At 42.0% G+C, this 27,133-nt stretch overlaps 1 protein-coding gene across 1 annotated transcript; it reads left to right on the forward strand.

The window, feature by feature from the left end:
- The first annotated feature begins 1,504 nt into the window (after positions 1–1,504).
- Positions 1,505–26,852, forward strand: mrps22 (mitochondrial ribosomal protein S22). The gene is made up of 8 exons (XM_070883613.1): positions 1,505–1,683; positions 12,927–13,090; positions 13,996–14,160; positions 16,082–16,225; positions 21,355–21,438; positions 22,052–22,197; positions 24,610–24,718; positions 25,746–26,852. Exons 1-8 carry the CDS (start codon positions 1,524–1,526, stop codon positions 25,863–25,865), a joined length of 1,092 nt encoding a protein of 363 aa, XP_070739714.1. The 5' UTR covers positions 1,505–1,523; the 3' UTR covers positions 25,866–26,852.
- The last annotated feature ends 281 nt before the right edge of the window (positions 26,853–27,133 follow it).

A 27,133-nucleotide genomic window follows, 5' to 3' on the forward strand; every position in this document is an offset into this window, starting at 1 on the left:
TTGTGTAATCTCTCCTTGTAATTTAATCCTTGGAGTCCAAGTATGATTCTGGTAAATCTACGCTGCACTCCCTCCAAGGCTAATATATCCTTGCAAAGGTGCGATGCCCAGAATTGCTCACAGTACTCCAGGTGTGGTCTAACCAGAGCTTTGTACCGCTGCAGCATAACTTCTACTCCTTGGCTTCTGGTCCTCTAGTTATAACGGCCAGCATTCTGTTAGCCTTCTTAATTATTTTTTGTACCCGTTCACGACATTTTAATGATCTATGTACATGATCCCCCAAGTCTCTTTGGACCTCCACTGTTTTTAGCTTTTCACCATTTAGAAAGTACCCTGTTCTATCCTTTTTAGGTCCAAAGTGGATGAACTCACATTTTCCTACATTGAAATGCATTTGCCAGTTTTGCCCATTCGCTTAATCTATTCATATGTCTTTGTAATTTCATGCGTCCGTCTACACTGCCTACAATGCCGCCTATCTTTGTGTCATCGGAAAACTGGGATATGTGGCTTTCTATCTCACCATCTAAGTCCTTAATAAATACGGTGAACAGTTGGGGCCCCAACACAGATCCCTGTGGGGCACCACTGCTTACATCCTGCCAATTACAGTACCTGCCCATTAGCCCCACTGCCTGTCTCCTGCCACTCAGCCAAATTCCCAACCAGGTCAATAATATGCCCTCAATTGCATGAGCTTCAACTTTAACCAACCGTCTCTTGTTGATGCAAAGCAGTTTTGTTGCAGTTAAAGTAGAAATGTAATCTGAATTCCTTGACATGGTTCAACTCTCATATTTGTAAATTATATTAAAATGATGGAAATTCGTATTCTCTATAATTTGACCCAGGGGCACGCTAGCACGCTGGAAACAAGGGTTCATTTCAGGCATCGCGTGTTGCTTATGGGGATAGGAGGGGTGGTCAATTTTAAAATACAAAAATCGCGTGCAATTCATGACAGAGATCAACTGCACAAGTTGCGGCGCCACATTTTCTCTCCAGCTTTCGAGGCCTGCCGCAACAATTGCCGTTATATTCCTTGCTGGAGACTGTGGTGCCAAATGACCCTGAGGCTGGAAGATCAGTTGGTGTCAGGGGAGCATCATTGTGGCAGGCATCACTGGCATGTACAAGTTGGGCTGCAATTTCTGCAAACGTGGAAGGTCTGGGTCAGTACGCTTAGAAAACACACTGTTAACCCAACTCTCAGCTTTTATATTTCTAGGTTTCAGGCATTTAATGCTGAAAATCAGATTTCAGGAAGCTATTTATGGAGTCACTAACAAAAGGTTTGGAGTATTTTCTGCAGTTATAGTTTACTTAATTTAAATTAGAAATTAAAATAGAAAGCTGAGCCGCAGCAACTACTAGTTTATTAGTAACTATTACCAGTGTGACTTATTTCTGAATTGCAGTCACATACACACACCGCCTCCCTGTGCAAACTCCTCCCCAGAACTGCATGTCCCAGAATGCTGGATTACAGCGCTCCTCCCCGCGGAAGGGTGCGGGCGAAGATGGCTGCGTTCAGGACAGCGTGGTGTGTCATTGAGAGGCATAGCGGCCGGCTTGTTGCAAGCGCCGAGCAGCGGCGTGTGGGAGCAGGCGGCCGGGGCCGGGGCTGGGACCAGGACCGGGGCCAGCGTACCCTCTGCACCCACAGCCCCGGGGAGCCCGGTGAGTCTCCGCTTCGCTGCCCCTGAAGGCGCAGATCTCCCGCAATATTGTGCCTGAAATTTACTGTTTGTCAATTGCAAAACTGTCAACAGCGAGGAAATGTTGGTACGATTTTTAATCGAGCCTGTTTAAGATGCGGAGTTCTGTGTGTTCAGAGTGGGGTGCATCAAGGTAGACTTAGAATCATAGAATGGTTACAGCACAGAAGGAGGTCACTCGGCCCATCGAGCCCATGCCGGCTCTCTGCAACAGCACTTCAGTTAGTCCCACCCCCCGGCCTTTCCCCATGGCCCTGTAAATTGTTTTCCTTCAGGTATTTATCCAATTCCCTTTTGAAAGCCATGATTGAGTCTGCCTCCACCACCCTTACAGGCAGTGCATTCCAGATCCTAACCACTCGCTGCAGAAAAAAGGTAATCTTTGGTTCTTTTGCCAGTCACCTTAAATCTGTATCCTCTGGTTCTCAACCCTTCCGCCAATGGGAACAGTTTCTATCTACTCTATCCGGACCCCTCGTGATTTTGACTTGATGTGCCGGATAAGTTATTTACATGAGGCAGTGTGATCCTCACTGCTCTCTCTTGTCTTGTCCTCCCATCAGGTACAATTAACCAACATGATAAGGAGCCTGTAATGCCTGTCCCATCATATAGCCCTTCAGGAAACTGAGACTCAGCATGACAGCTGTTGGATATTGCCTGGATTTGAGAAAACATGCTCATCCATCCATTGACTGGGTGTCTAGCATGGTTGGGTTGCAGAGAGACAAAGAGCTAGACCTTTGGCATATACCCGCCCATTTACCACCCATATACCACCCATATAACCACCGAGATTCTGTTTACTGCCCATATTTGATTATAAATGGAAACTACTGCCTGATTATCGCCCATTTATCGCCGGCAGAACTTTCGGCATACAATTGCTGCCGGGAATGAGCTCAACCGCCCACCCATTTAAAAAAAATAAAAATAAAATCTGACTTCATCACTTGTGCACCGCCCAGAATACTGTTTTATAATGGAAACTACCGCCCAGATTATCGCTGAGCGCTACTTTTGGCATTTCGCCCATATATCGCCCAAAAAGATGCTCAAGTAAAGCTGCACTCACCTGACCTTAACCCGGCGGTATGGACGGCATTTTGTAAATCGGAGGAAGTTTAATAAAAGGCTGCTTCAAGTTGATGGGAGCATTGAAGTAATTTGTGAGTGATTTTAAGGGCGTTTTAAAATCTCTTGACGACCATCTAATCATATTGTGGTCAATTTTGAGTTTATATTGTATTTGTTGAGGACAATATAAGAATTTTGAAGACATTTATAGTGATTTATAGTGATGGGGCCTGTAATTTCTCAGCCAGTATTGATGACTACTCACATACTGCAGAATAGAGATGGGAGAAGGCTCATTGAAGAGCATTATGTGCCCAAAGAGATGGCAGACTGTCTAGGAGGAGAAGACGTTACACACAACGCATTTACAGGGATAAGCGATCATCCCTGGACTTGTCCGATAACACGTGCGTTAGAAGCTGCGCTTCCGAAAGGAGGTCATCGGTGAGATATGCCAGCTAATTAAGGGAGATCTGCAACCTATCAGCACCATCAGGATTGCACTGCCCATTGAGATTAAGGTTACTGCGGCACTTTCCTTTTATGCATCAGGCTCCTCAGGACGCAGCTGACGACATTTGCTGCATCTCTCAGCATGCCACACATTGCTGCTTTCGACAGGTGACTGAAGCCCTTTATGCATGTAGGATGGACTTTATAAACTTACCTATGTCCAGGGAGGCACAGACTGAGAGGGCTTTGGGTTTCTTGAGAATAGCAAACTTCTCCAAGGTGCAGGGTGCAATAGCCTGTACGCACATCGCCCTGCGAGCACCTTTAGAGGATGCAGATAACCGAAAGGGATTTCATTCCCTGAATGTGCAGCTTGTTGTCAACCACAAGCAAATAATCTGGCAGTAAATGCAAATCTTACAGATAGCATTCATGATGCACACATCTTGCGTGAGAGTACTGTCTCTGACCGGTTTAAGAGTCAGCCACAAGGTCACAGTTGGATGCTGGGGGATAAAGGATATGGCCTTGCCAAGCTCATGGCCCCCCTGCGAAAGACTCAGACAGAAGCCAAGAAATGAAAGCCATATAGCTACACACAATATCATCGAAAAGACAATTGGAGTTCTGAAGCAGCGCTTCAGATGCCTGGACCACTCAGGAGGCAGCCTACCATACCACCCTGAGCAGGTCACTGAGTTCATTGTGGTGTGCTGCATGTTGCATAACCCAGCTATCGGGAGAGGACAACAATTGCCAGATGGGACTGCCGGTCCACCTCCAGGAGAGAGGGGAAGCGGATGAGGACCTCGGGGAGGACAATCAACCTGGCGATGAACCTATGCCCTCCCCCCACACACTACAGGAAAAGCCCCGTGGTAGTTACGCAGCTGCAAGACTGTTGTGTTAGCAGCGCATAAATGAACGCTTTGCGTGAAGTTACATTGGTGACAGTTATAGTTGCATTACGTTTCATCCTTGCCTGGCCATGCCATTGTTTGCAGCCCTTGTATTGATGTTTAACCTTCTGTTATTAGAAAACACTTCACAACAATTTTAAGTTAAATAAAAATCTTTAATAATTTAACACTTAAAAAAAAATTAAAACAAACTATAAAAGTGAAACAACAAACATATACATTAAATAAATAATTGAATAGAAACACCATCTCCTCCCACCCCAACCCCCCTGCCACCCCCAACAATCAACACATTTTTAATAACAATAACTCCCAAAACAATAACTTTCCAATAACAATTAAAATATAACATGACACAAACACCCACCTCCCCCAACAGTCAAAACATTTTTAGTAACAATAAATACTCCAACAACAACAACCACACCACCAACAGTCAACAATTTAATAACAAGAATAGGGACCCCACCCCACCCTCCTCAACCATGTGAAATATCCTACCTGCGGCCATGCTTCCCTCTGCCTGTACCCCCCCCCACACCCCTCATTCTCTCTTGCAACAGAGCATCGCGAGCGCTGCTGCTGCTGTGTGTGTGTGTGTGTGTGTGGGGGGGTGGTGTCGGTGGCAGGGGCAAATCTTGGGAAGCTGGAGAAGACGTTTCCGAAGAAACATCTTCCGAGTCAGAAGCAACTGCTTCCTCCTGACTCGCATCTGTCGGCATAGGTGATACGGTACCTTGGGGTGCAGTGCCGTAGCCCGAGACCACCACCTGCCGCATGGCATCGACGGAATCGGCCATCCTCCGCATTGCCGCAACCATCTGCACCATGTCCTCCGAAATATGAGCAGAAAGTACGACAATGTTGCTGGTCAACCCACCTATTGCCTGAAGGAATTCTCGATCAATGTCGCCACTCGCCCTCGACAGTGACACCATGACCAGGTTGACATTCGCCTGTCGTTGCACATGCCTGCCTTGCCAAACCAACCTCTGCGGGGTCGCCATAGGCGCCGGACCACTCGAGGTGCCCTGCTGCAAGATGCTTGGTCCCGCTATTTTCTCAGTTGATGATGACGTGGACGCAGGAACATTAGACCCTTGAGTTACCGACTCAACCTGCACTGAGCAGCATGGTTGAGGCTCATCATCCTCCTTCATGGTCTGGTCACCTGTAGTTAGGACGACCCGTACTAAAAGAGGTGACGCTCCAGGTGCCTCCATATTCCGTTGAGGTTAGTAGAAGAGAAGGGGAGGCCAGGGTGACATGAGAATGCTTACGCTGCGCAGGCATATGTATGAGGAGCAACACTACTGCAGTAAATATCACCGACAGACGCTACATATAATTAACATGAGAGTACAGAAGCTGCATGGCATTACAATAAGATTTCATGATCTCAGCATTAATTATGTAACATTACATCATTCATATATTATACTCAAATGGCATTAAATTACTTTAAAGTACCAATGGCTTATACATTACTCATGTGGCGCAACAACGGGATCGGCACCACCACGGGTGGCCGAACGATTATGCGGCCCGACAAGGGCTGAGGCCCGTTCCTCCAGGTCGGTGAGAAGGTACAAATCAGCAGGCCCTCCTCCTGTCTGCCTGCGCTCAGCACGATTCTTAGGTAACTTCTTCTGCAAAGCTGACAAGAGCATAGCATAAGCTAGTTGCCTAGGTACTATTACGGAACACACATATTATAATCCACAATTAGTCATCGCCCTTGCTATTCATCGTTAACGTTATATGCTAATACAGTTTGTATGCAATTGATGCATCGTTATAACATCCATGTTCAGAGAAGAAATTTAATAAGATCGTAGTTAGGAACTAATGCGAGACACCAAGAATACTCAGCTTAATTACAATCCAGCAGATTTATATTTTAATTAATGAGTTAGTGCATCATTACAATTATTAATTTAATACTTTTGCAGACCCAACCAGGTCGTTCCAGCTCTTGCGGCACTGGCTTGGCTCTCTAACATCATGGGTCGGCGATCTCTGCCCCGATCTTTTGGTATACGTGGTGGGGGGTGGGGGCGTTCCCACACCCACCCCAGGCTAATTGGCCCTACCGAGTCTCCACCTCGTGGACCAGAGCTGCGTTCGTCTCATCGGAGAAGCGTTTCACCCTCCTTCGCCCTCCAACCTCTGCCAAATCACTCTCCTCACCCACCTCTGCCATCTCCTCACTGACTGCGGATTCCTCATATTGCATTTCCATTTTGCCAAATAGTTGTTAAATGGTACTTATTAGATTGATTAGATTATCACAGCCTCCAGTGAGACAACTTTCACAAGCAGTCTCTCTCTCCCTCCCTTTGTCTTCTGAGCATGCGTAAATGACCCCTGACCTCCCGAATTGCGGGAAAAGTTAATTGCCTGAAAAAAAAACCACATGTGCAGAAAGGCCGGTGCTATGGATACCGGCTTTGCACAACTGAATACATCACTATCGCCCATTTCACATCGCTAAGGCTATCGCCCACATTAAAAAGGCAAAACTAGCAGTTTTTAACATGGGCGATATTCCGGCGATCCTGAAAAATAAAACAACCATTAATGCTGGAAATATCACCCATTTTTGGACGCTAGCGATAATAATGGAAAGCCTAGCCCAAAGAGCGAGTTAAATCCCTGTTCAGTGGGTTATAGTCATTGTACTATGCAGTGGTCAAGAGGATGGTGGCAATGCACTCACAAAAGTTGTGCTGCTCACCCTAACCTCGCACGAGGAACTTCTTGTGCCTGTTGTCAACCCAAAACTGGCTCAAATGGGTCGTTCTTGGGTTGATATAACTTCTATTGATGTCAAGGGAAAATAAAATCGGACAGGGTGTAAAATGGATGGCCAATCCGCTACTGTCTGTTTTACGTCCGATGGTAAAAGTGATAATTCACTCCAGTATCTAAGGTAGACAGGTTCACAGTTTTTCACTGTGGATGCTTGACCAACCAATCTGGCTCACTAATGAAATCTGGAGGAGTTGACAAGTGACTGGTCCTGGGATGCTTCCCACTTCACTCCAGCTAACTCTGCAAGCTAATGGTTGGACAAGCAGAGGGAATCTTTCAGTGCGCTGTGCTGAAAAGCTGTGTCGTTCTAGCTGGTAAACTCCAGCAGCATCCCGGCATAAATTGGGCTTCCCTGAGCCTTGGTTCTGTCAAACTATACCTAAGATCCCTGGAGTTAGGTGAATGGGGTGTGTCCCTATTAGGAGGAATTGTGTGTTCCATATTAGGCAAATAATCTCTACAAGTGACATATGACCAAGCTTGCTTTGGAGATGTTTAAACAAGGTGGTGGGTTTCCACACTCAACTGACCCCAAAATAATGCCTATAGGACATGCTCTGTGATGTAAGTGGTCATGCTGCAGGTAAATGGGAATGCACAGATCCAGTATCCCCCATTATTGTTTCATTCAAATAGTGAATCTGATCAAGATGCAGAATGGACTTTCAAAATTTAAGTGTAACTTTTTAACTTTTTTTATGCAGTGCCTTCGTCTCTATGTGGATTCTTTTATTTATTAATATAATACCAAATACAGATATGGAGAGAGTCCCAACATCTATGGAGTTTAGAAACTACTTCATTTTAAATACTGGCTGTTGCCAAAGTTAGAAAGTGGTGCTAACCAAAATGTAACTTGATATGTTTATGGACTTTACAACAACAACAACACCAACAACAATTTGTATTTATATAGCACCTTTAATGTAGTGAAACAGCCCAAGGCGCTTCACAGGAGTATTATGAGACAAAACATTTGACACCAAGCCACATAAGGTGAAATTAGCGCAGGTTGGTCAAAGAGGTAGGTTTTAAGGAGCGTCTTGAAGGAGGAAAGCGAGGTAGAGAGGCGGAGAGGTTGAGGGAGGGAGTTCCAGAGCTTGGGGTCTAGGCAATAGAAGGCACAGCCACCAATGGTTGAGTGATTATAATCAGGGATGCTCAAGAGGGCAGAATTAGAGGAGCGCAGACATCTCGGAAGGTAGTGGGGCTAGAGGAGATTACAGAGATAGGGAGGGGTGAGGCCATGGAGGGAATTGAAAACCAGGATGAGAATTTTGAAATCAAGGCCTTGCTTAACCGGGAACCAATGTAGGTCAGCGAGCACAGGGGTGATGGGTGAGCGGGACTTAGTGCTAGTTAGGACACAGGCAGCCGAGTTTTAGATCACCTCTAGTTTATGTAGAGTGGAATGCGGGAGGCCAGCCAGGGATGTGTTGGAATAGTCAAATCTAGAGGTAATAAAGGCATGGATGAAGGTTTCAGCAGCCGATGAGCTGAGGCAGGGTTAGAGACTGGTGATTGTTACGGAGGTGGAAATGGTCAGTATCTTGGGTTGCAGTTACCGAGTTGCTGGCTGTATCACAGTCCGTGGACTCTTGTTATACTGCAGACTGACCACAATCTGAGTGGCACAGAGGTACAGTGACCTGTTCCACTCCCAAGTGGTCAAATTGATCAAGCCTGCACTACATGGGCCTTGCTAGCTGGCATTATACACAGCCTGGTTGAAAGAGACATTGAGCAGTGTAGAAAGGAGTGAGTCAGAGTGATGGGATGAAAATAAGGAGAAATGCAAGAGATGCAGATATTGAAAAATCAAAAGGTGAACTACCTCCCCTCTTAAACACAGGCTGCTCCTAGGTCATACACAGGCATGCCAACAAACCTGTTGTACCAATTTACTCTCTCACGTGCACCATGCTATTAAAATGTAGAAGATTTTGTATATTCACAAAATACATTTATGAAACATTTGATAAGTTAACTTTAAAGTAAGTGAAGTGGCAGCTTGTGCGTGAGAAATAAAATTATAAATATTAATTTAATAGGTCATTATTTTTTCCTGACAATACTAAGAAAACCAATTCATCTATTTGATTCTTTCTATACTGTTCCCCAAGTCTTTGTTGTTCTGACTAGGATTTCAGTAAAGGATTTCATACCCCGTAAATAGAATTGAGTATCTATTTTTCAAAAGGAAATCATTGTGTTTCAGGGTCAATATCCAACATTTGCAATACTTATCCCATTGGAGTACTTGCTCCATGATGTCCCTTCCCTTTTCATTCCTTTTCCTTCAGCCTGCCTCCTCTCCCAAAGATTCTTCCGCTGACTCCTGCCTTCTGTGCATTCCACCCTCACTTCACCCACCATCAGTGCAGTCCCTTGGGCTACCTCAGTCCAACTCTGTAACTCTCTCCCTAAACCTTTCTGCTTCTCCATCACTTGCCACCTATAAAAATCACCTGAAAACCCATTTCTTTGACCAAGCTTTTGGCTACCTCGAATCTCTCCCTTCCTGGCTTAGTGTCCATTTCCTTATAGCTATTTATGGGGCACCTTGGGGCATTTTCTTTACTTTAAAGGCGCCAATAAGTGCAAGTGGTTGATCGTTATCTTGGGCTGCAGTTACCGAGTTGCTGGCTGTATTACAGTCCATAGACTTTTGTTGTACTGCAGACTGACCACAATCTGAGCGGCACAGAGGTACAGTGACCTGCTCCACTCACAGCTAAGTTTTAACATTAGGAGAGTGGATTGGAGTTTCCACTTTGTCCTAACATTAAAAAGATTACATGTGAAGTTTTAAACGTAAGCTAATCAGTGCTTTCAAACAAAGCTATTTTTATACTTTAAAGAATACAATAAATGAAGAAATATGTTGTAATGGCACGTCTTTTAACTTTGTAATATTGGTCTCTGAACTGGGCACGATTAAGGTCTTTTTAAACTGGTGTATCTAGAGCTATCACTCATGATTTCCTGGTACTTTTATGCTTTAGAAAGTTGTGGGACATTAATAATTGCATATTGGATAATATAAATCAAAGAGCTGCAGTGGAGTCTGATTCCAGAATGTGTTTAAATGCCATTGTTGTAACTGATAAGGTTTTGATTAAAACTGGCTAAATTTCAGAAAAGCTTTAAAACGTTTGATCCGTGAATGGAGTAGTGAAGATCAAACAAATAAAGAGACCTGGTTCCAAACATTTCTTGTAAGTGTCTCTGTGGCTACGGTGTGTCCTGCCAAGGTATATAAATTGTGATAGCCAATAGGAGTTGTGCTTCAAAGAGCTGAGACATGGATTCCAATCCATGCCATAGAATTTACAGTGCAGATGTAGACCATTCAGCCCATCATGTCAGCATTGACTCTTTGCTACAGCAATCAAGGACTAATTCAACTGCTCTGTTGTCTCCCCACAGCCCTGTATCTTCCTCTTTTTCAGATGTTTCTTGATGTCGTCTCAGGTTTTGAGTGACATTGGCAAGACTGCATTTATTGCCTATGCCGAATTGCTTTGAGAAAGTGGTGTTGGGCCTTCTTGAGCTGCTAATAGTCCTTCTGATAGTGTTCACATGATCATGGCTCCATGATGATATTTGCAAAGGAATTCCAGAATTTGATGAAGGACGGTAATACATGTCAAAGTTAGAATGTTGTGTGTCTTGGAAGGGAATGTGGAGGTGATGGTGCTCTCATGATACTGGTTCTTTTGTCCTTGGTGATCCAGGCTGCAAAGCTGGGAGCCGCTGCAGGGCAGTTGTTGTAATTACAAACCACCACTGTTGAACTGGGTTTGGATATTGAGTACACTGGGAGGGGTGAAAATCAATTGGACTCCTTTTCCTGGATGGTGTCGAGCTTCTTGAGTGTTGTTATGGCTGCAATCATCCAAGCCAGTGGTGAATATTCCATCACGTTTGACATGAGCCTTGTTGATTGTGGAGAGGCTTTGAGGGGTTAGCTACTCTTCGCACAGTACCCAGCTTAACTACTTTTGCAGCCACATTGTTGATATGCTGGTCCAATTGAGCTTCTCGTCAGTGGTGCCTCCTAGGATGTTGATGGTGGGGGACTTAGCAATGGTGTTGAAGGTCAGGGGGAGGTGACTGGGTGGGCCGCATTGCTGGAAATGGCAATTGCCCAGCACTTATGTGGCGCCAGTGTCAACCTGGAACTTGTTTGTGCTATCCTTGATGTTGCCCAGGTCCTGCTGTCGTCTGGTATGGGCTGCTTTGTTGTTGGAATTGTGAATAGAGCTGAACACTAGAATCGTCAGTGAACATCCTCACTTTGGACCTTACGATGGAGGGCAGGTCATTGATGAAGTAGTTGTAGATGTTGGGCTGAGGACACTGCCCTGAAGGACTCTTGCAGCAATAGCTTGGCACTGTGATGATAGATTAACTTCTGACAACCACGACCAACTTCCTTTGTGTCAGATGCGAATCCAACCACTGGTAGGTTTTCCGCTTGACCCCCACTGACCTTGGTGCTATACTTGGTCAAATGCTGCCTTGACGTTGAGGGCCCACGCTTTGGATCAAGGCTGTGATAAGGTATGGAATCGAGTGGTTCTGGCTGAATCGGAACTGAGTTGTCTACTCTTTCCTTAAAAGATGGTGTGGTCTCTGCCTGAGCTACACGCTGTGGCAAAGCAATTCATGCTCTAACAATTCTCTGCCTAAAGAAATTTCTCCAAACCTTTCTCCTCACTCTCTTGTCAGTTTTAAATTGATGACTCGGAATTAAAGATTAATCGCCTCGACATTGCTGCGAACAACCTGGGGTGGTATTAAAATAAACTGTGTATTTTCATTTTCTTTGAACACTTTCATTAATTAGTTATAACAATATTAGAGATGGGAAAAAAGGATGTTTGACACGCAGAGAGGGTTGGAGGAGGGAGGTCATGTATTGACACCTCCAAGAATATGTCCAGCCAGAGTTAGCAACCCTATTGATGATCCATTCCCCAACCAGAGGAAATAGTACTTCCCTGCTCAGCTTATCAAAATCCTTCCTAATGATAAAAACCTTATTTGTCTTGTTTTCAATGCTGAGTTTTGATTTTTTTGGGGGGGGGGGGGGGGGAGAAATTAAAAAAGTGAATCGTGGAGGGAGGGATTCCTCAAAAGTTGCAGTGATTTAAGCTACAGTTACTACCCCAGCAATGCAAAGTGTTTCAGGTGAACAGTGACGGTATTGACACTGACATCAAGCCGTTTGAGACATGTCATGAGGCTGCCTGAGTTTGCACAGGGTGCAGTAAAACTCCAGCGTAACCCAAAGCAACATTTTAACAATGCATTACATTTTGTTAAGTGTGTTCTCAGCTACTTTGTTTTAAATCCATAATGTCGTCTCCCATCATGTGGGTTTAAAAAATTTCAAGCTACATTTATTACCCCTCCCTCCTAACCTTGTGAAGGTGATGGTGGACTGTTTTCTTGAACTGCTAGTTCTTTAATTAAACAATATAAAGGATTGCTACGCTTTGCTATGCATTACTGAGGTAGCGAGGGACTGGTTAGGAGTGGCAGGCTCCCTTTCCTTAATGAAGTTAGTAAACCAGTTGGGTTTTTATGAATTCTAGCGGCATTCTTGGTCATATTTTCATTTAGCAATCTATATCAAATTGTGTGTAGTAGCTGAACCTTGATTAGTGTATCCCTAAATTCTATGCTTTGATCATGTACTGTACAAACTGTACATTAATGGGGGCGAATCACACATTAATAATGTGTATGAGTCAGGTATTTGTTTATCTAGATGTCATGATGTCTAGATTGCAGTAGGAATTTACACGGTTATGTTTGCAACATCTATTGGAATATGATGCAGTACTCCTATTCAAGTAAATGTTATTCTGATTTTAACTTTCTATTTAAAAAAAAAATACAAAAAATGTCATCCCTTCCCTTTGTTTGACAGACACAAAAGCAGCTGGTATCAGAAAACCCCAGTTTATGGATGGAGAAGTTCAGAGTATCCTTGCCAGAATAACAGGCCTGGATCTAGAGAAGGTCTTCAAACCTGTTAAACAGCAACTGACGCCACCTGCATACAAACTAATGACAAATGAGCAGCTTGAGGAGGTACACTTACTGCTGGTTGCCGATTGCATTCTTTCATTTGCTCTTCAGTAAATGACCAAGTAAACATGAACTTTATTTTGACAACTAAAGTATTTGTGCCAACTGAAGTATTTGTGAGGAGAAACTGGGATAATCCCCTCTCCTTTGTCCATTTGGGTAGTCACTGGCCACTTGTTTAGTACGTAATGGAAAACCCTTCTGCAAGCCAAATAATAGAAATAATTAGTGTTTTACTTTATTGAAAAAACACTTCAGAAATAGATATTTATGGCATCATTTATTCTCGGTTTTATTCTTTTGCTTTTTGTTTTATTTAAGAGTTGTCCTGTCTTGTCAGACTCAGTAATCCAATATCTGAACCTTGTGGGGCAGCAGTACTGCAAAGCACATTTGAGATTGACTAACAACCACGCAGGATAGACCTATCACTGCAGGCTGAGAGTATTCCCAATCATTCCCTCGAGCTAATGCCATGTCTAAATGGGTATGGTGAACCTAGCTGGACGAGCAGTAGGATGCTTACCAATGCTTTGTGATAGTAAGCTGTGTTTTTTCATCTGGTAAAAGACCTGCAGTACTCCTGCACACAGTTGGGGTCTCTAAGCCTTGGCTGTTCTCAATCTGTACTTAAGCTCTCAGGACTAAGTAAGTGGATTGTGCCTCTGGGGAGAGTGCGTGCACTCCATATCAGGCAAGCAGAAACTTTACCTGATTGAATTTCTCAGTAGCTTGATTTGGAGAAACTTAAGTCTGATCGTGGGTCTCCACGCATATTAGACATCTGATTGACAAAATAGTTTACAAGCCACATTCACCAGCTTCACATGATGGCACAGATTTGGTTTGAGTAGATAATGACTTGATTGGAGTAGCATGCTTGAAATAAAAGTGATATGTTTTTCCAGGCTCGATGTAAAGCAGTGGAAGCAGCTAAAGGTTATCTCCGAATGCCACCAGTACTGAATGAAAGGGAGCCAATTTGCGATGTACTGGCAGAAGATAAGATTCTTGAAGGTTTAGAAACAGCTAAATATGTCTTTACAGATATAACGTATGACATTCCACACAGAGTAAGTACTATTCTAGGGTCTGTCTAGGCTCAACACTTTATCACTGTTTGCTAGTATATGTTGCCCTGACACCTTTCAATTATCTTTTTAAAAAAAAAAAAGTTTTGCATTTATATAGCGCCTTTCACAAACATCGGACCTCCAAAGCGCTTTACAGCTAGTGAAGTACTTTTTGAAGTGTAGTCACTGTTATAATGTAAGAAATGCGGCAGCCAATTTGCACACAGCAAACTCCCACAAACTGCAATCTGATAATGACCAGATAATCTGTTTCAGTGATGATAATTGAGGGATAAATAATGGCCAGGACATCGGGGATAACGCCCCTGTTCGTCTTCAAAATAATGCCTTGAGATCTTTTACTTCCACCTGAGAGAGTAGACGGGGCCTTAGTTTAACGTCTCATTTGAAAGACAGTGCAGTACTCCCTCAGTACTGCACTGGAGTGTCAGTCTAGATTTTTGTATCTGGAGTGGGACTTGAACGCACAACCTTCTAACTCGGAGGCGAGTGTGCTACCCACTGAGCTACTGGCTGACATTTAGCAAGTCAATGATATTACAACAGGATTTTGTAAATATGAATACTATACAAGTTAATTACAAAACTGGCACAGAGGTACTTTTATAAACATACATTTATGAATATAAACTGACATCTGTAGTGTTTGTATACCAGTTACCATTAGCAGTTTTTTTCCATTCTCGGAGAAGTACAATCCTATTTAACTTATGAAGCTAGTGGACACTGCTTATGAGCAGAATGTATTAGAACATCTGGGCTTCTTGGCATGGCTTGCACTAGAAGCAGTATAGATCATGGAGAATAAGGTAGCTTGTTGGGCCTTTGTTTCCGGAGATTAATCCAGAATTCAGTCAGTGGGAAAGGCACTTCTCACTGGTGGATGTGCTGATCAGGGTTGTTGACCTTTATATTCAGTAGTTGTATTGCTGTAACGATGGAGGAAGAGAAGAGGGTTTGTGCTGACTGAGCCTCCTAAAACGGGCCCCAAACTGATAGCTAGTGGTAAGAGTTATGCTTTTGGGTGGGCGGGCACTGAACTGGGTCTTCCTGGGTTTGCAAGACTGACTGGTCCTTGAGTTTTTCCCAGACTACCGTCCAGAATGGCTGGATGCAGAGCATGATCAGAGTATATAGAGGAGGGCATTCTTCTCGCCACAACACCTTCAGTAGTCATCTTGTATGGAGGAATAAAAATTACGGAGCTTGTGTGAAGTATGGCACATACAGATACATAGAAGTTAAAACACAGAAAGAGGCCATTTGGCCTAACCAGTCTGCGTCGGCATTTACGCTCTACGAATAAATAGTTCTAATCACATTTACCTGCATGTTCCCATATCCCTTCATCCACCTATCCAATCTAATCTTGAATTTTGACATAGTATCTGGTTAACCACTAAACCTGGAAGTGAATTCCAGTCTTAACTCTGATTCAAAGTATATATTATATAAAAACAGAATATATGACTAAAAAGTGGAGGCTGAATTACATTTGCACACCCTGGTCCAATTCCCCCCCACCCTCTAACCCCCTTTCATCTAAAGACGACACTTGATCTTCAATCCAAGTGCAACATCGCATGACATTAACTAGTAATATATTTAAAGTCTTGTAGACAGAATATGCCAAATATGGCGAGCAAATAATATGCAAATGACACATAATAAATGAATATATAATATTTTAAAATTTTGTCCCTGACTGTAATTATAGTTCTTTATTGTGTACAGTGAATACTTGAGAGGTAAATTGTTCCATTTCCCTGCACTAAGATCCCTTGCTTAATGAGCACAAAAGAAAAATACAGTTAGGCTGAAGCATATATTATTGGTCCAATGCCTTTTCATTATTGTCTGCTTTTTTGAAATAAATAAATTTTCTTGTTCTTTTTCCAAGGAACGATTTATTGTGGTAAGAGAACCTAATGGGGTGTTGCGCAAAGCAACCTGGGAAGAACGAGATAGGATGATCCAGGTCTACTTCCCTCGCGATGGTCGAAGGATCACTCCACCGCCAATTTTTAAGAACGAAAATCTTTTGGTAAAGTTTTTTTCTTTATCTCAACAAAAAAAACGCTGTAACGTTCTATACCTTTAGCAATTAGAGCCCAACTGTAAGCTTTTCTCTTTCTTTGGTTTAAGTGTGTTTATTACATAGACTGAATAAAAACAGGGGGCCAAAATTGCCCCGACCAGAAAGTAAGCGCATTTACCGATGGTGATCTTTTGGGGTGGATCTTGCTCCGATATTCAGCTCTTTGTTGTGCACTTCCGGTCGGGGCAGTATTGGGGTGCGGAAGTGCCCTTCGGTCGGGTCAGCTGCCCCAACGAGTCATCAGTGCAACGTGTCACAACGTCCCTCCCCTTCAGTTAAAGGGGAGGGCTGCTGTGAACTCTGCATTAAGTTTAATTAGGCCCACTGGGCCACCAGGGAGGGTTTCAGCTGGGGGGATGCCGGGCTGCCTGTTAGCAGTCCGGCCGAATCCGAGGCCACCATTTGTTGGGCCGACCTCGGAGACGGCTCAACAATTAAAATAAAATGGAGACGCTGGAAGTGCGCCCTCCCCTTTAACGGCAGACGCGCCACCCAGACACACACAGCTTCCCGCAGGGGAAATCTGTCAGTGGCACCGACCAGTGGCAGCACCGCTCCTGCGGGGCAATTTCCCACTGAGGTCGGTAAGGGGGTCGCTGCCGGTCGGTGTGGGGTCGGCGTGTGCCTGACGGGGTGACAGCACGGAAACCCGTTCCTGCCGCTCCTGGTCCGGGGGCAATTTTGGATGGGTCGACCAATCCGTCTGCCCCCGGTTGGTGAGGCCTATCCACTCCATTGCCTAGAGACGGCAATTTCGGCCCCAGGGTGTACTTACCACCACTTCTGGTCATGCTTGTTTGGGCCACAACCACCAGAAATCTTAGACAAAGCACATTTGCATGCTTTATGTATTTTGGGTTATATGAGCCAAAGAATTTACCTATCAACTTTAGGAATCAGGTCCTTGTTATTTTTTCTCCTACTTTTTTTGAATGTGTTTAATAAATTGTGATCTAATGGTATTACTCATTAAAACTGTTAAATAATTGGAATAAATAATTGAGCCTATTCACTTCTCTATATAACAAACATACATAGATACAGTAACATAGTGGTGATGTTACTGGACTAGTTATCCAGCGAGTGTTGAGTTCAAATCCTACAATGGCAGTTTGAGAGTTTGAATTCAATTTAGGACATATGGAAATAAAAAGCTGGAATCAGTAAAAGTGACTACAAAGCTGATTGTTCATCTGGCTTACTAATGTCCTTTAGGGAAGGAAGCCTGCTGCCCTTACCTGGTCTGGCCTACATGTGACTTCTGTTCCACACCAACATGGTGGACTCTTAACTGCCCTCTGAAGTGGCCTAGCAAACTGCTACAACAGCAATTCAAGAAGTCCCATCACCATCTTCTCAGGGCAACTAGGTATGGGCAATAAATGATGGGTCTGCCAATGGCACCCACATCCCACGAATGAATAAAAAACTCCGAATGCACAAATTGTGCTGTGTGTTTCAGTAACCATAAGTCATCAGGGTTTCCTGTTTTTAAAGCTCATCTAATTGACTCTGTACAATCAAAATGGCTATAGCTGTAGGCATTTTGCATTGTTACAATTGTCTTAGAAGGATAATTCTTTCCTTCAGAGTTCAGGACTTAAGTATATTGCTGTGGTGTAGGTATCAGTTTCACAATTTGAACTTTTTGAATAATTTATTACATTCACTCTGGATGTGGATCAATTATTAGCTCTGAAAATGTAAAATGGTAGCAAACTAAACAAAAGCAGCTGTTAATTTGTCCATATCAAGACACACTTACTTCTCTTTTGGTATTTAAAGACACTACACATGAGGAAGGTAATGATGATTAAATGCAGCAGGTTTGCCCAGGTTTTGAATGTGGTGTCATTTTTGGCCTCTTGCCAGTACTGTCGCAGTGCATGCAAAAAGCCTTTGCCTCTGTCTGCTGCCTATCTAGATGTGACTGACCTATACCCTTTGTTATCCCTGATTATGCAAAGACTGGTAGACTTCATGAAAATACAGTCTTGGTACAGTACCTGCATATCAACACTTCCATGAAAGGATTATCTGATTATATAGCCAAATGTCTGACCTCTAGATCTGAAGATGGAATAGTGTCTCCTAAACAATGCACCAGTTATCCTTTCGATCACTTAGCTACTGAACTCGGTTGAAAATGGCCTGAATTTTTCAGGATAAATGAGTAATATGATTGTTCAAAGCTCTCTTCTGTGTGTGTGTATATATGTGTGTGTTCCTAGATGCTGGTACTTTGAGTGTATCAGAGAGGTCCATCAACAGCTGCAGCTGTGAGCGAGACCAGTATCCTTTTACAACAAAGATACCAGAGTGCTATCAAGAATTCTAAAGAAAATAGTAAATATGTAGCTCATAATAAAGAGTTAAAATGCACTGTTCTATTCATTCTTAAAAAATATTCCTTTTTCGCATTTTTTAAAATGTATCTATCTAAAATGAAAATGAAGTATACTTTTCCTTTTGTTTGACAAATTAAGTAACAACAGATTATATCATAATCACCCTAATGCAATGTAGTTTCTTAAAGAAAAATTTAAGTTGACAAGTAGAATCAGTAGAACAGTAATTCAGTCAATTAAACTGACTGCAGTTTGCATGCTGACTTTAACTTATAAAATATATTTAGACTAAATCCTTAGCACAACTTTATTTGTAGTCCTAAAACCTCCATCCTCAAAACAGTAAGTATTGCTTGCATAAATTTTCTTTCAATTTGGAAAAAAATATCCGTTGGAAAACCTCAAATACAACTTACAGCAGAATTCCTTCAAATGGTGGACCAGGCTCCAGAAATGGACTGTGAAGGCATTGTGGTTGGACCATGCTAGGCTGAGAAACACCAGCACTAACCTATGGTTTTGTGTGTACGGACTCTGTTTAAAAAGCAGGATTGGGGTAGAGTCCCATTTACACCTTGGTAAGATTGATGATCTTACCAAGATGTAAATGGTAAGACTGGTTGAATAAAACTGAAGTGTCTGCCTTTCATCTTTTATACTTCCTACTCAATGCTGATTTGCACATTTCGGGATCAAGTGTGAAGCAGCGTTCTATTTTAAACACCAAGCTTATTTTGATGAATAGTTTTTTAGGCAGTGTCTCTGGGCCCTAAAAACCTGTTAGGATGTGGATTCACAAGTGTACTCTTGTGTGACACATTTAACAATCTCAGCTATGCTGTCATAACAAAGCATTAAACAGAGACTTGCAGCTTCCACACTGGGTGGGAACTTCATCTTAGCTCAATACGTCCTGGAACAGGTTTCAAAGACTTGATCGATCCCATGCCTGCCCTCAAAGATGGCATGGAGACCCAAAAAATAAGGAAGGGAAAAGCTAATTTTAAAACATTGTCTTTCTCTCAAAAAAAATAGAGATATTAGGGTTGATTTTTCTATTAGGGGCAGAATTTTTAAGGGCGCATATACTGGGGAATTGGGCAATTAGACTTGTACTCTGCTGAAAATGGGTCCCACTGGGTTTTCTGCTCAGGTTGTACAACTGCGTGTGGCATTCCTAGATATTTTAAGTGGAGGCTAAATAAGCGAGTATTCAGCATTTCTTGTTTGTTTTTTGTTGTTCAGGGAGAATTCAACTCAGTGACACTTCGACTCATGGAAAAAAACATTAAAAACAAGCTGTATAAAGTCCCAATTTAAAGGGGCAAAATGAAACATATTTGTTTAATATATGAATGTATTTTTTCTTTCAGCAATTGTAATAATTATGATGTACTCAAGCCAAGAAAAGGATATCCAGCCCATACATGCTTTTCCCATTTCTCGTTGGATCTCATCACCGTGTCCTTCACCCCTCTCTCAACTCCTAGAAGAGGCAAAAAAGAAAAGACCTTAAGCCAATTCAAAAACATCTTTAGACACTACCACCATCCCCCGTTTCCCTTCTCTCTCTCCCCCATCAAAAAAAAAGGCAATCTGGAAAACTCGAGGCTCCAAAATGTATTCTATGCTGTGACGGATCATATTTCAAAAATGATGTTTTTTTGTTGAAAATAATATTTCGGATAGAAATTTACTTTGCAGCGTCTGCTATATGAGTTTTTTTAGCAAATATTCTGTGTATTTTTCCTGAACTTTCTGGGATAGGACATGGTGCCAATATTTATGTAATCAAAAGCAGCTGATTCATTCTTCCCAATATCACAGAGAAGCTGCACTGAAACTCTTTCCAAGAGTTTGGCAGAATAAAAAGATCCTTAAAGACAATAGCAGCTGTTAAGTATTTCTCACAATACCAATATTTATAGCACCACAGAGTGCACCCCAGCATTAAATGTAGTGTCCTTTGGCAAATTACTGTTACCTGACTGCTGGGTAATTTTAATGTTTTAAGTGGTACAAGTTGAAAGAAGGCATAATGCGGCGATCAGCTGGCACCACAGCTGAATTGGCTACATCCACTGTGATACTACCACCCACACCTCCCTGGCCATCAAGGTGGGCATCAACAAGAAGCTGTTTAGAGCTGTGCCATCTGCTGAACGCAACCCTTGAGAAGGCTGAAATAATCACTTAAAATATTTACAGCCTTTTTGAAGAGTAACACATTTTTTGCCCTGATATACAGGCAAATCACTTTAAATTTTCCCAGCATCCCTTTGTCAACATCCCTTTGGAAATATCCCAGTGGCAAGTTGATATGTGCCGGGATCTTGCTGAAATTATTAAAATGAGGCCCTCACTGAAAGTTTCTGAAACCGCTGATGCAAAACATGCTCTCCTTTTACCTGGTGCAAACTCCAATCAATCCACTGATTTTGAAAATGAATGGAGGCCTGTATTGTTAAACATTTTCATCTCCACATGATGAGCTCTCCATAAGGACCATTGCCAAAATAAAAATACATAAGTCCAATAGTATCTGGAAAGATGTATTCTTGCCGTCACACCATTATTCATCCTCCTGTAATTTGATGATTTAAATTGGGATTCCGACCCGTGTGCCCTCCAAGTTGGCCATTCTCTTTCTGAATTACCAATGTTAATCTTTGTTTAGACTGTACTATTGTATTTTAGTTTTAATATGATCAATGTTGCCCATTTCAGGTTATTTTTGCTCAGGATCGTTATGAAGCTATTCTTGATCTCTGTCTTCTCCAATTTGAGCCAAATTCTGCTGACTACATCGGGGTGAGTACACCTCAAATCAGACTAAATGAGAATAGTCACTGAAATACCTACTGAAAATGTATCAAGTCAAAAGCACTTCAAATTGGCAAACACAACATAGCTTCATCAGAAACAATGCGTTTCAAAACTCTGAAAATTAGTGTGCTACTCATCTCAATGTAAATGTCTCGGCTTGGTGTCCTATTTTAGATCCCAGCTCGGTGCTTGAACAGTTAAACTCAATGAAGTTGAGTCACAGATTTGTTTGCTGATCTCCCAAAATCAGCTGTGCTGCTGTGAGGAGGGAATAACTGAGGCTGTGCACCTCCCCACTGGTGTGTGTGCTTGCGCGTATGTGCGAGCGAGTGTGATGGGGCCACTCAGGCTGCTCTCATTTACCTACAGTGACGACATTACTGGACGTTTCCAAGCAGACCACCTGCTCAGCTGTAGTTACTTTATAGCCTGGGGACAGAGAACAAATTCATTCCACAGGAGATAGACCTTGACATTGTTTCACGATAAACTCTCTTACCTCTGCAGACCTTTTAGCCAATTTGCTTTCAGAGTCATCGGTACAGATTAAGAACGTGATTGTTTTGAGAAACAAATTGACTTTCATAACCTCTATCAGGTCCATCACCAGACATACGAAGATATTGATAAACATGGCAAGTATGATCTTTTGCGTTCAACAAGACACTTTGGCGGGTTGGTGTGGTACCTGGTCAACAGGAGGAAAATTGATGGTTTGCTTATAGACATAATTCAAAGAGACTTGTAAGTATAAATTTAAATACAATTACATTTTCTATCACAAGACTTATCAAGATTCGCATAGCATGCTTGGAATCAACTTTGTAAAGATTTATTTAATAGTAACTTTTAGCTTCCTCTCTCCGTGATTTAGTGCAAGTATCCAAACTGCAATGTTTGAACCATATGCATCCCGTAAACCCCAGCAATCTGGTGCACAAAGCCGTGGCAACTTGAGTTCTATTTCCATTTTTTGTTTCTTGGAGGATTGTCCTGTTTGAATTTTACAAGCCTGGAGATTTGGAAAGGGTGGATTTGGGTACTGTTGTTTCATTAATGGATGAATTCCGCAGATAAATTATATCCGTGTAAACAGCTTGAGACACACAGATATTAATAGAACTTCGATTTAAACTTTAAATGTGGCACACGAGTCTCCATGGTATGCATCTCGCAGCCCATGAAGACTAGAATCCAGGACCTGTCTGATGTAGGTGCAGTACTGTAGACGAGCTGGTGCCAGATGTGATTCCTGGTTTGTGCTGATTTAGCTGGTCTCAGCCAAGGGAGGAATGTTAGATCATTCATATGCCAATTTACAAGGATCCATGGTATGCATCTCACAGCCCATGAAGGCAAGATGTTTGTTCCCAGTCACCATTCCCTTTGCAGAGTTTGGTTGACATAACATCCCATAAACATTGGCAAAGAAATGATGCAAGAAGTACTATAACTAGGTTTTAAATGCTGTCCCCAGAACACCACAAGAACTATGGTGTCACACAAAATTCATGAGATTTAGGGACTGGTAGCGCCAATTGAAATGGGTAAATTCAATCTCCTCCTAGCATGCATCATCTCAGTGACTTAATCAGGTGCAGTCCAATGGGTAGAAAGTTAGTTAACTCAACATTTAACATTCCCACCACCTCCATCTCGGAACATCTACGATTTTGTATAATAGTGTGGGTGATTAGGACACATGATGAGCAGGTCAGTCTTCGCTCCCACAAAACTTCTTGAAAATTCCGGCAGAAAACTAGGAATCTGGATGCTCAGTCACACTCAATGATAGTTTGTCCTTCAAAAATGTACAACCAATGGCCTTGCCTTTACGATATCGCTCACCATCCTTCTCGCAGTTTCACTGCATGAGTTAGTTATGAGTTGATCTACTTAATTTTTGTACTTAACTATTATGAATGGAAATGGCTAAAAGTGTAAGTAAATAAATTACATGTTTGGCTTTGTGAACAAGTTCATCAAAATCAATAGCCAACATACACCGATGTGGGCTGGTAAAACTAAAATGCAGCAATAATGTATGGATTTTTTTTTGACGAGCACAAATTATCCCATTCTGAAGGAGTGCGGTAACTTAAGACATAAAATTATTTTAAAGCAACAGCACCATCTACTGGGAGGAACATACTTCTTAAAATGAAGGTGAGGCCATAAATATTTGCCAAATGAAATTGCACCATTATATTGGCCCGGATTTTGCAGTCAGCGGCGAACGAACGGCACACGCCATTCATTACGCTTGCAGCTACCCAGACTTTTTGTGGGCTTTTGCAAGGCAACTTGCAGTCATCGGGAGTCCAATACAGCGCGGCAACCTCTACAGGGGATCTGGGACCTGTATGAACAGGAAAAGCACCAGCGTGTCTCTTCAACCAATCAGAATCGTTACTGAAGCACGCAGTCTAAACCAGGAAGTATAAATTAGAATATTTAATTTAATGTAAAATCATGTACAGAAAGCAAAATGAGGGGGAAAGAAAGATGAGAAAGAAAAAGTTTAAAAAAAAAACTTTGACTCTGAGTGAGACTCCACATTTGTAAAGTAAATCTCAGGGCCAGAGAGGTTGTTTGGCAGTAATTAAGATTTATCACGCCAAAGATTTACTTACACTTGAATAGCAGGAATGGGGTACTGAAGTTGCATGTTCAGCCATGAACTCATTGAATGGCGGTGCAGGCTAGAAGGGCCGAATGGCCTACTCCTATTTTCTATGTTTCTAATGAACAAGCTCTAACATTTTCTGGCGTGTTTAATGGGGAAGTACTGCAACTTCACGCCCTTCATGTATTGCAATGCCGAAACTCTCACCAATGTAGTGACGATTGTGGAGGAGTAGGGCACATCGGGCAGGAACTTCCTGATTTCCGCATTTAACTGCGCATGTGCAGACGCCGGAAGTTGCTGTGCGATTTACTCCTCAGTAATGGTGAGTGCTGATAGCCTCACCATTAAGAACTTGTTGGGCGGTGGTAAAAATAAGAGGGGGAGAAACAAAATAATTTCTAGTAATTTATTTGAATTTGGATCTACAAAGTACAATTGCTGTTCTCCCAAACTTAATATATTGGTCTGAGAAAATATTGGGAAGTTTGTTTTATAGTTAGTATTTTAAAACACTATTTATTTTGCAGAATGGATGATGCCATAAGTGTGCTTCAGCTGTATCACATGTTGCACCCAGAGTGTCAATCATCAAAGGAGGCAAACGAACAGCAAGCTCAGGGTATCGACCTGATTAAGGTACAATTTACATATATTTCTTCCTGCATAATCATCAAATTCTGCCATTTGAATGGCAATCTTGCATGTAGAAATCTAGGACAGGGAGTTCAGCACTCCTGGATCTGTCTGATGGAGTGAAAGCTTATCTCCTTGCTAGTGATTGAGACCCACGTAAAATTATTTTATTCAGAACATCCACAAGGATCTGGGAAATGGAATGTCATACTGGTGCAGGAGGTGGTGTACCTGGGGTTGGTTTCGAGACATATTATTAGGGTTGTAGAAAGGGAATGTTAATCTGCATTTAATTGTTGCTAGATTGGATTTAGAAATAGTAAAACCTAAAAATTCAACCATTTCTTGGAGTTGATTAGAACAATATTGCAGATTACACAAGTTATTTGCAGAGATTAAAGTAGCCAGGGAAATTTGCAAAAAAATAATACAAGTGCTTTGTGCATGTGCTCACCATTTGTAAGATAATTACAGCAACAATTTATTGAAAAACAGATTAATGGAACTTCACACTTGTTCAGTGGACAAAAAACCTTGCTATTGTAGCTTGGAAACAAGTGGTTCGACCTGTGATTTCAGTGCTGTATTTCTATCATTGTTTTTTTGTAATTAAAGCAGAGCTTTTAAAGAGATGGACAATTATTTCCACCTTATTCTCAATTAGGTATTAGAAACATAGAAAATAGGTGCAGGAATAGGCCATTCGGCCCTTCGAGCCTGCACCGCCATTCAATGAGTTCATGGCTGAACATGCAACTTCAGTACCCCATTCCTGCTTTCTCGCCATACCCCTAGATACCCCTAGTAGTAAGGACTACATCTAACTCCTTTTTGAATACATTGTGAACTGGCCTCAACAACTCTCTCTGGCAGAGAACTCCACAGGTCCACCACTCTGTATTTACAAAACAGAACCATTAATTCAAAATCTCAAACTTGACCTTTATATACACATGTCTATCAATAATCAAAGGAAGGTAGGAGCTTTGTTAAATTAAGCCACAACATTAAACAATGTTTATTTTTCTAGATATTTTCTCGTACCGATTCCCAGAAGGGAGGCTACATTGAATTAGCTTTACAAGTTTATCAGGATGCACTCAACAGCTCTGCTAATCAGGATCTACATAGGAATGAAGAACAAAATTAATCCATCAGTTCAATTTAACAGTTGTGAATTTAGTTTGTGTAAGAACTTAAAAGTTTTGATTCTACCATGTTATCTACTTCTATTCCACTTGTTTTTGAAAAAATTATTTACTGGATCATCATATAATTGTGACCAAACTTGTACAAACAACATTTTTTTCATGGAATGTTGAAATAAAATTCCAGGTCTTCTATTGCAGGAAATGATTAATAAAAAAATATTCAACCTGGAATGTGAGTGGGTGGGTGGTGGGGGGTAGACAACATTGCCATCTTTGGACTTTTACCACAAGGTTAAGGTGTAGAGCTGGTGTATGGTTTCATGGGTGATTAATTGCCCAAATGATCTTTGTTGATGTAAGCTTCGACACAAAGTGTCAGTGGCCCGTTTGACTGTGGGGAACATCATTGCTGAGCCCAATCGTGTCCTGATGTCCACAGATGTTGGATATTTGTTAAACTTAGTAAGAAAAGTTCAACCTGCGAGCCAAATGGATTTTGCTAAGAGTTGGCAGAGAGCACTCCAGCCCCCATAGTGTGATGTGGCTTTTGAATGGTTACATTGTAAAGACCTAGGGAATATAGCCACATCTCCCCATTTACAATTATGTAAGGTTGCAGATTAAGTTGAAAAAATGATCTAATAGTACACCATCTCTTCGATTGGATTGCCTCCATCAAATTTGGAAACGAGTTCAAAATGTTTGCTTTGAAGGGTCCTTAATTTAATGAAGTATAATAGTATGCCATCTGTGTGTGGGAGAAATTGAGAGTGAAGTCACCCAAGAAAACTTGGTCTTCAGAGTACCCATTTTCAGTGCTTTAAATCAGCAGTAAACATGTCCTATTGCCAACACCAATAGAATCACTTTAGAAGTGATCAATTGTCCTAAAAAGCGACAGTCAGTGGTAGTTTGTTTTAGGAACTGCATAGAGCTGTAATTTAACTGTCCAACAATAAACTTGTTCAAATTTAATTTTCACCAAATGTGTAGTAGCCTTTTGTGAAATATTTTTATTTACAACATTAAACATTTTTGTCACTGAAGAGGTATTCCCAATAAAAAAAACTAATGAAGAATTTTTTAATAAAGTGTATCCATAAATGTCTTTGGCTCTGTAAAGACTTTATGCTTTAAGTTGAAACCCACTATCTGTCTCCTTCATGGAAGATGACTGCACAATTCACAACTATGGGCTAGTCTGGGCACTTTGTAGACTATGAATTAATCATCTTTTAGGACAAGTGTGGCTCACCCACTTTAACAG

The sequence above is a fragment of the Pristiophorus japonicus genome, chromosome 6 (genome assembly GCF_044704955.1).
Source record: "Pristiophorus japonicus isolate sPriJap1 chromosome 6, sPriJap1.hap1, whole genome shotgun sequence".
NCBI classification, from domain to species: domain Eukaryota; kingdom Metazoa; phylum Chordata; class Chondrichthyes; family Pristiophoridae; genus Pristiophorus; species Pristiophorus japonicus.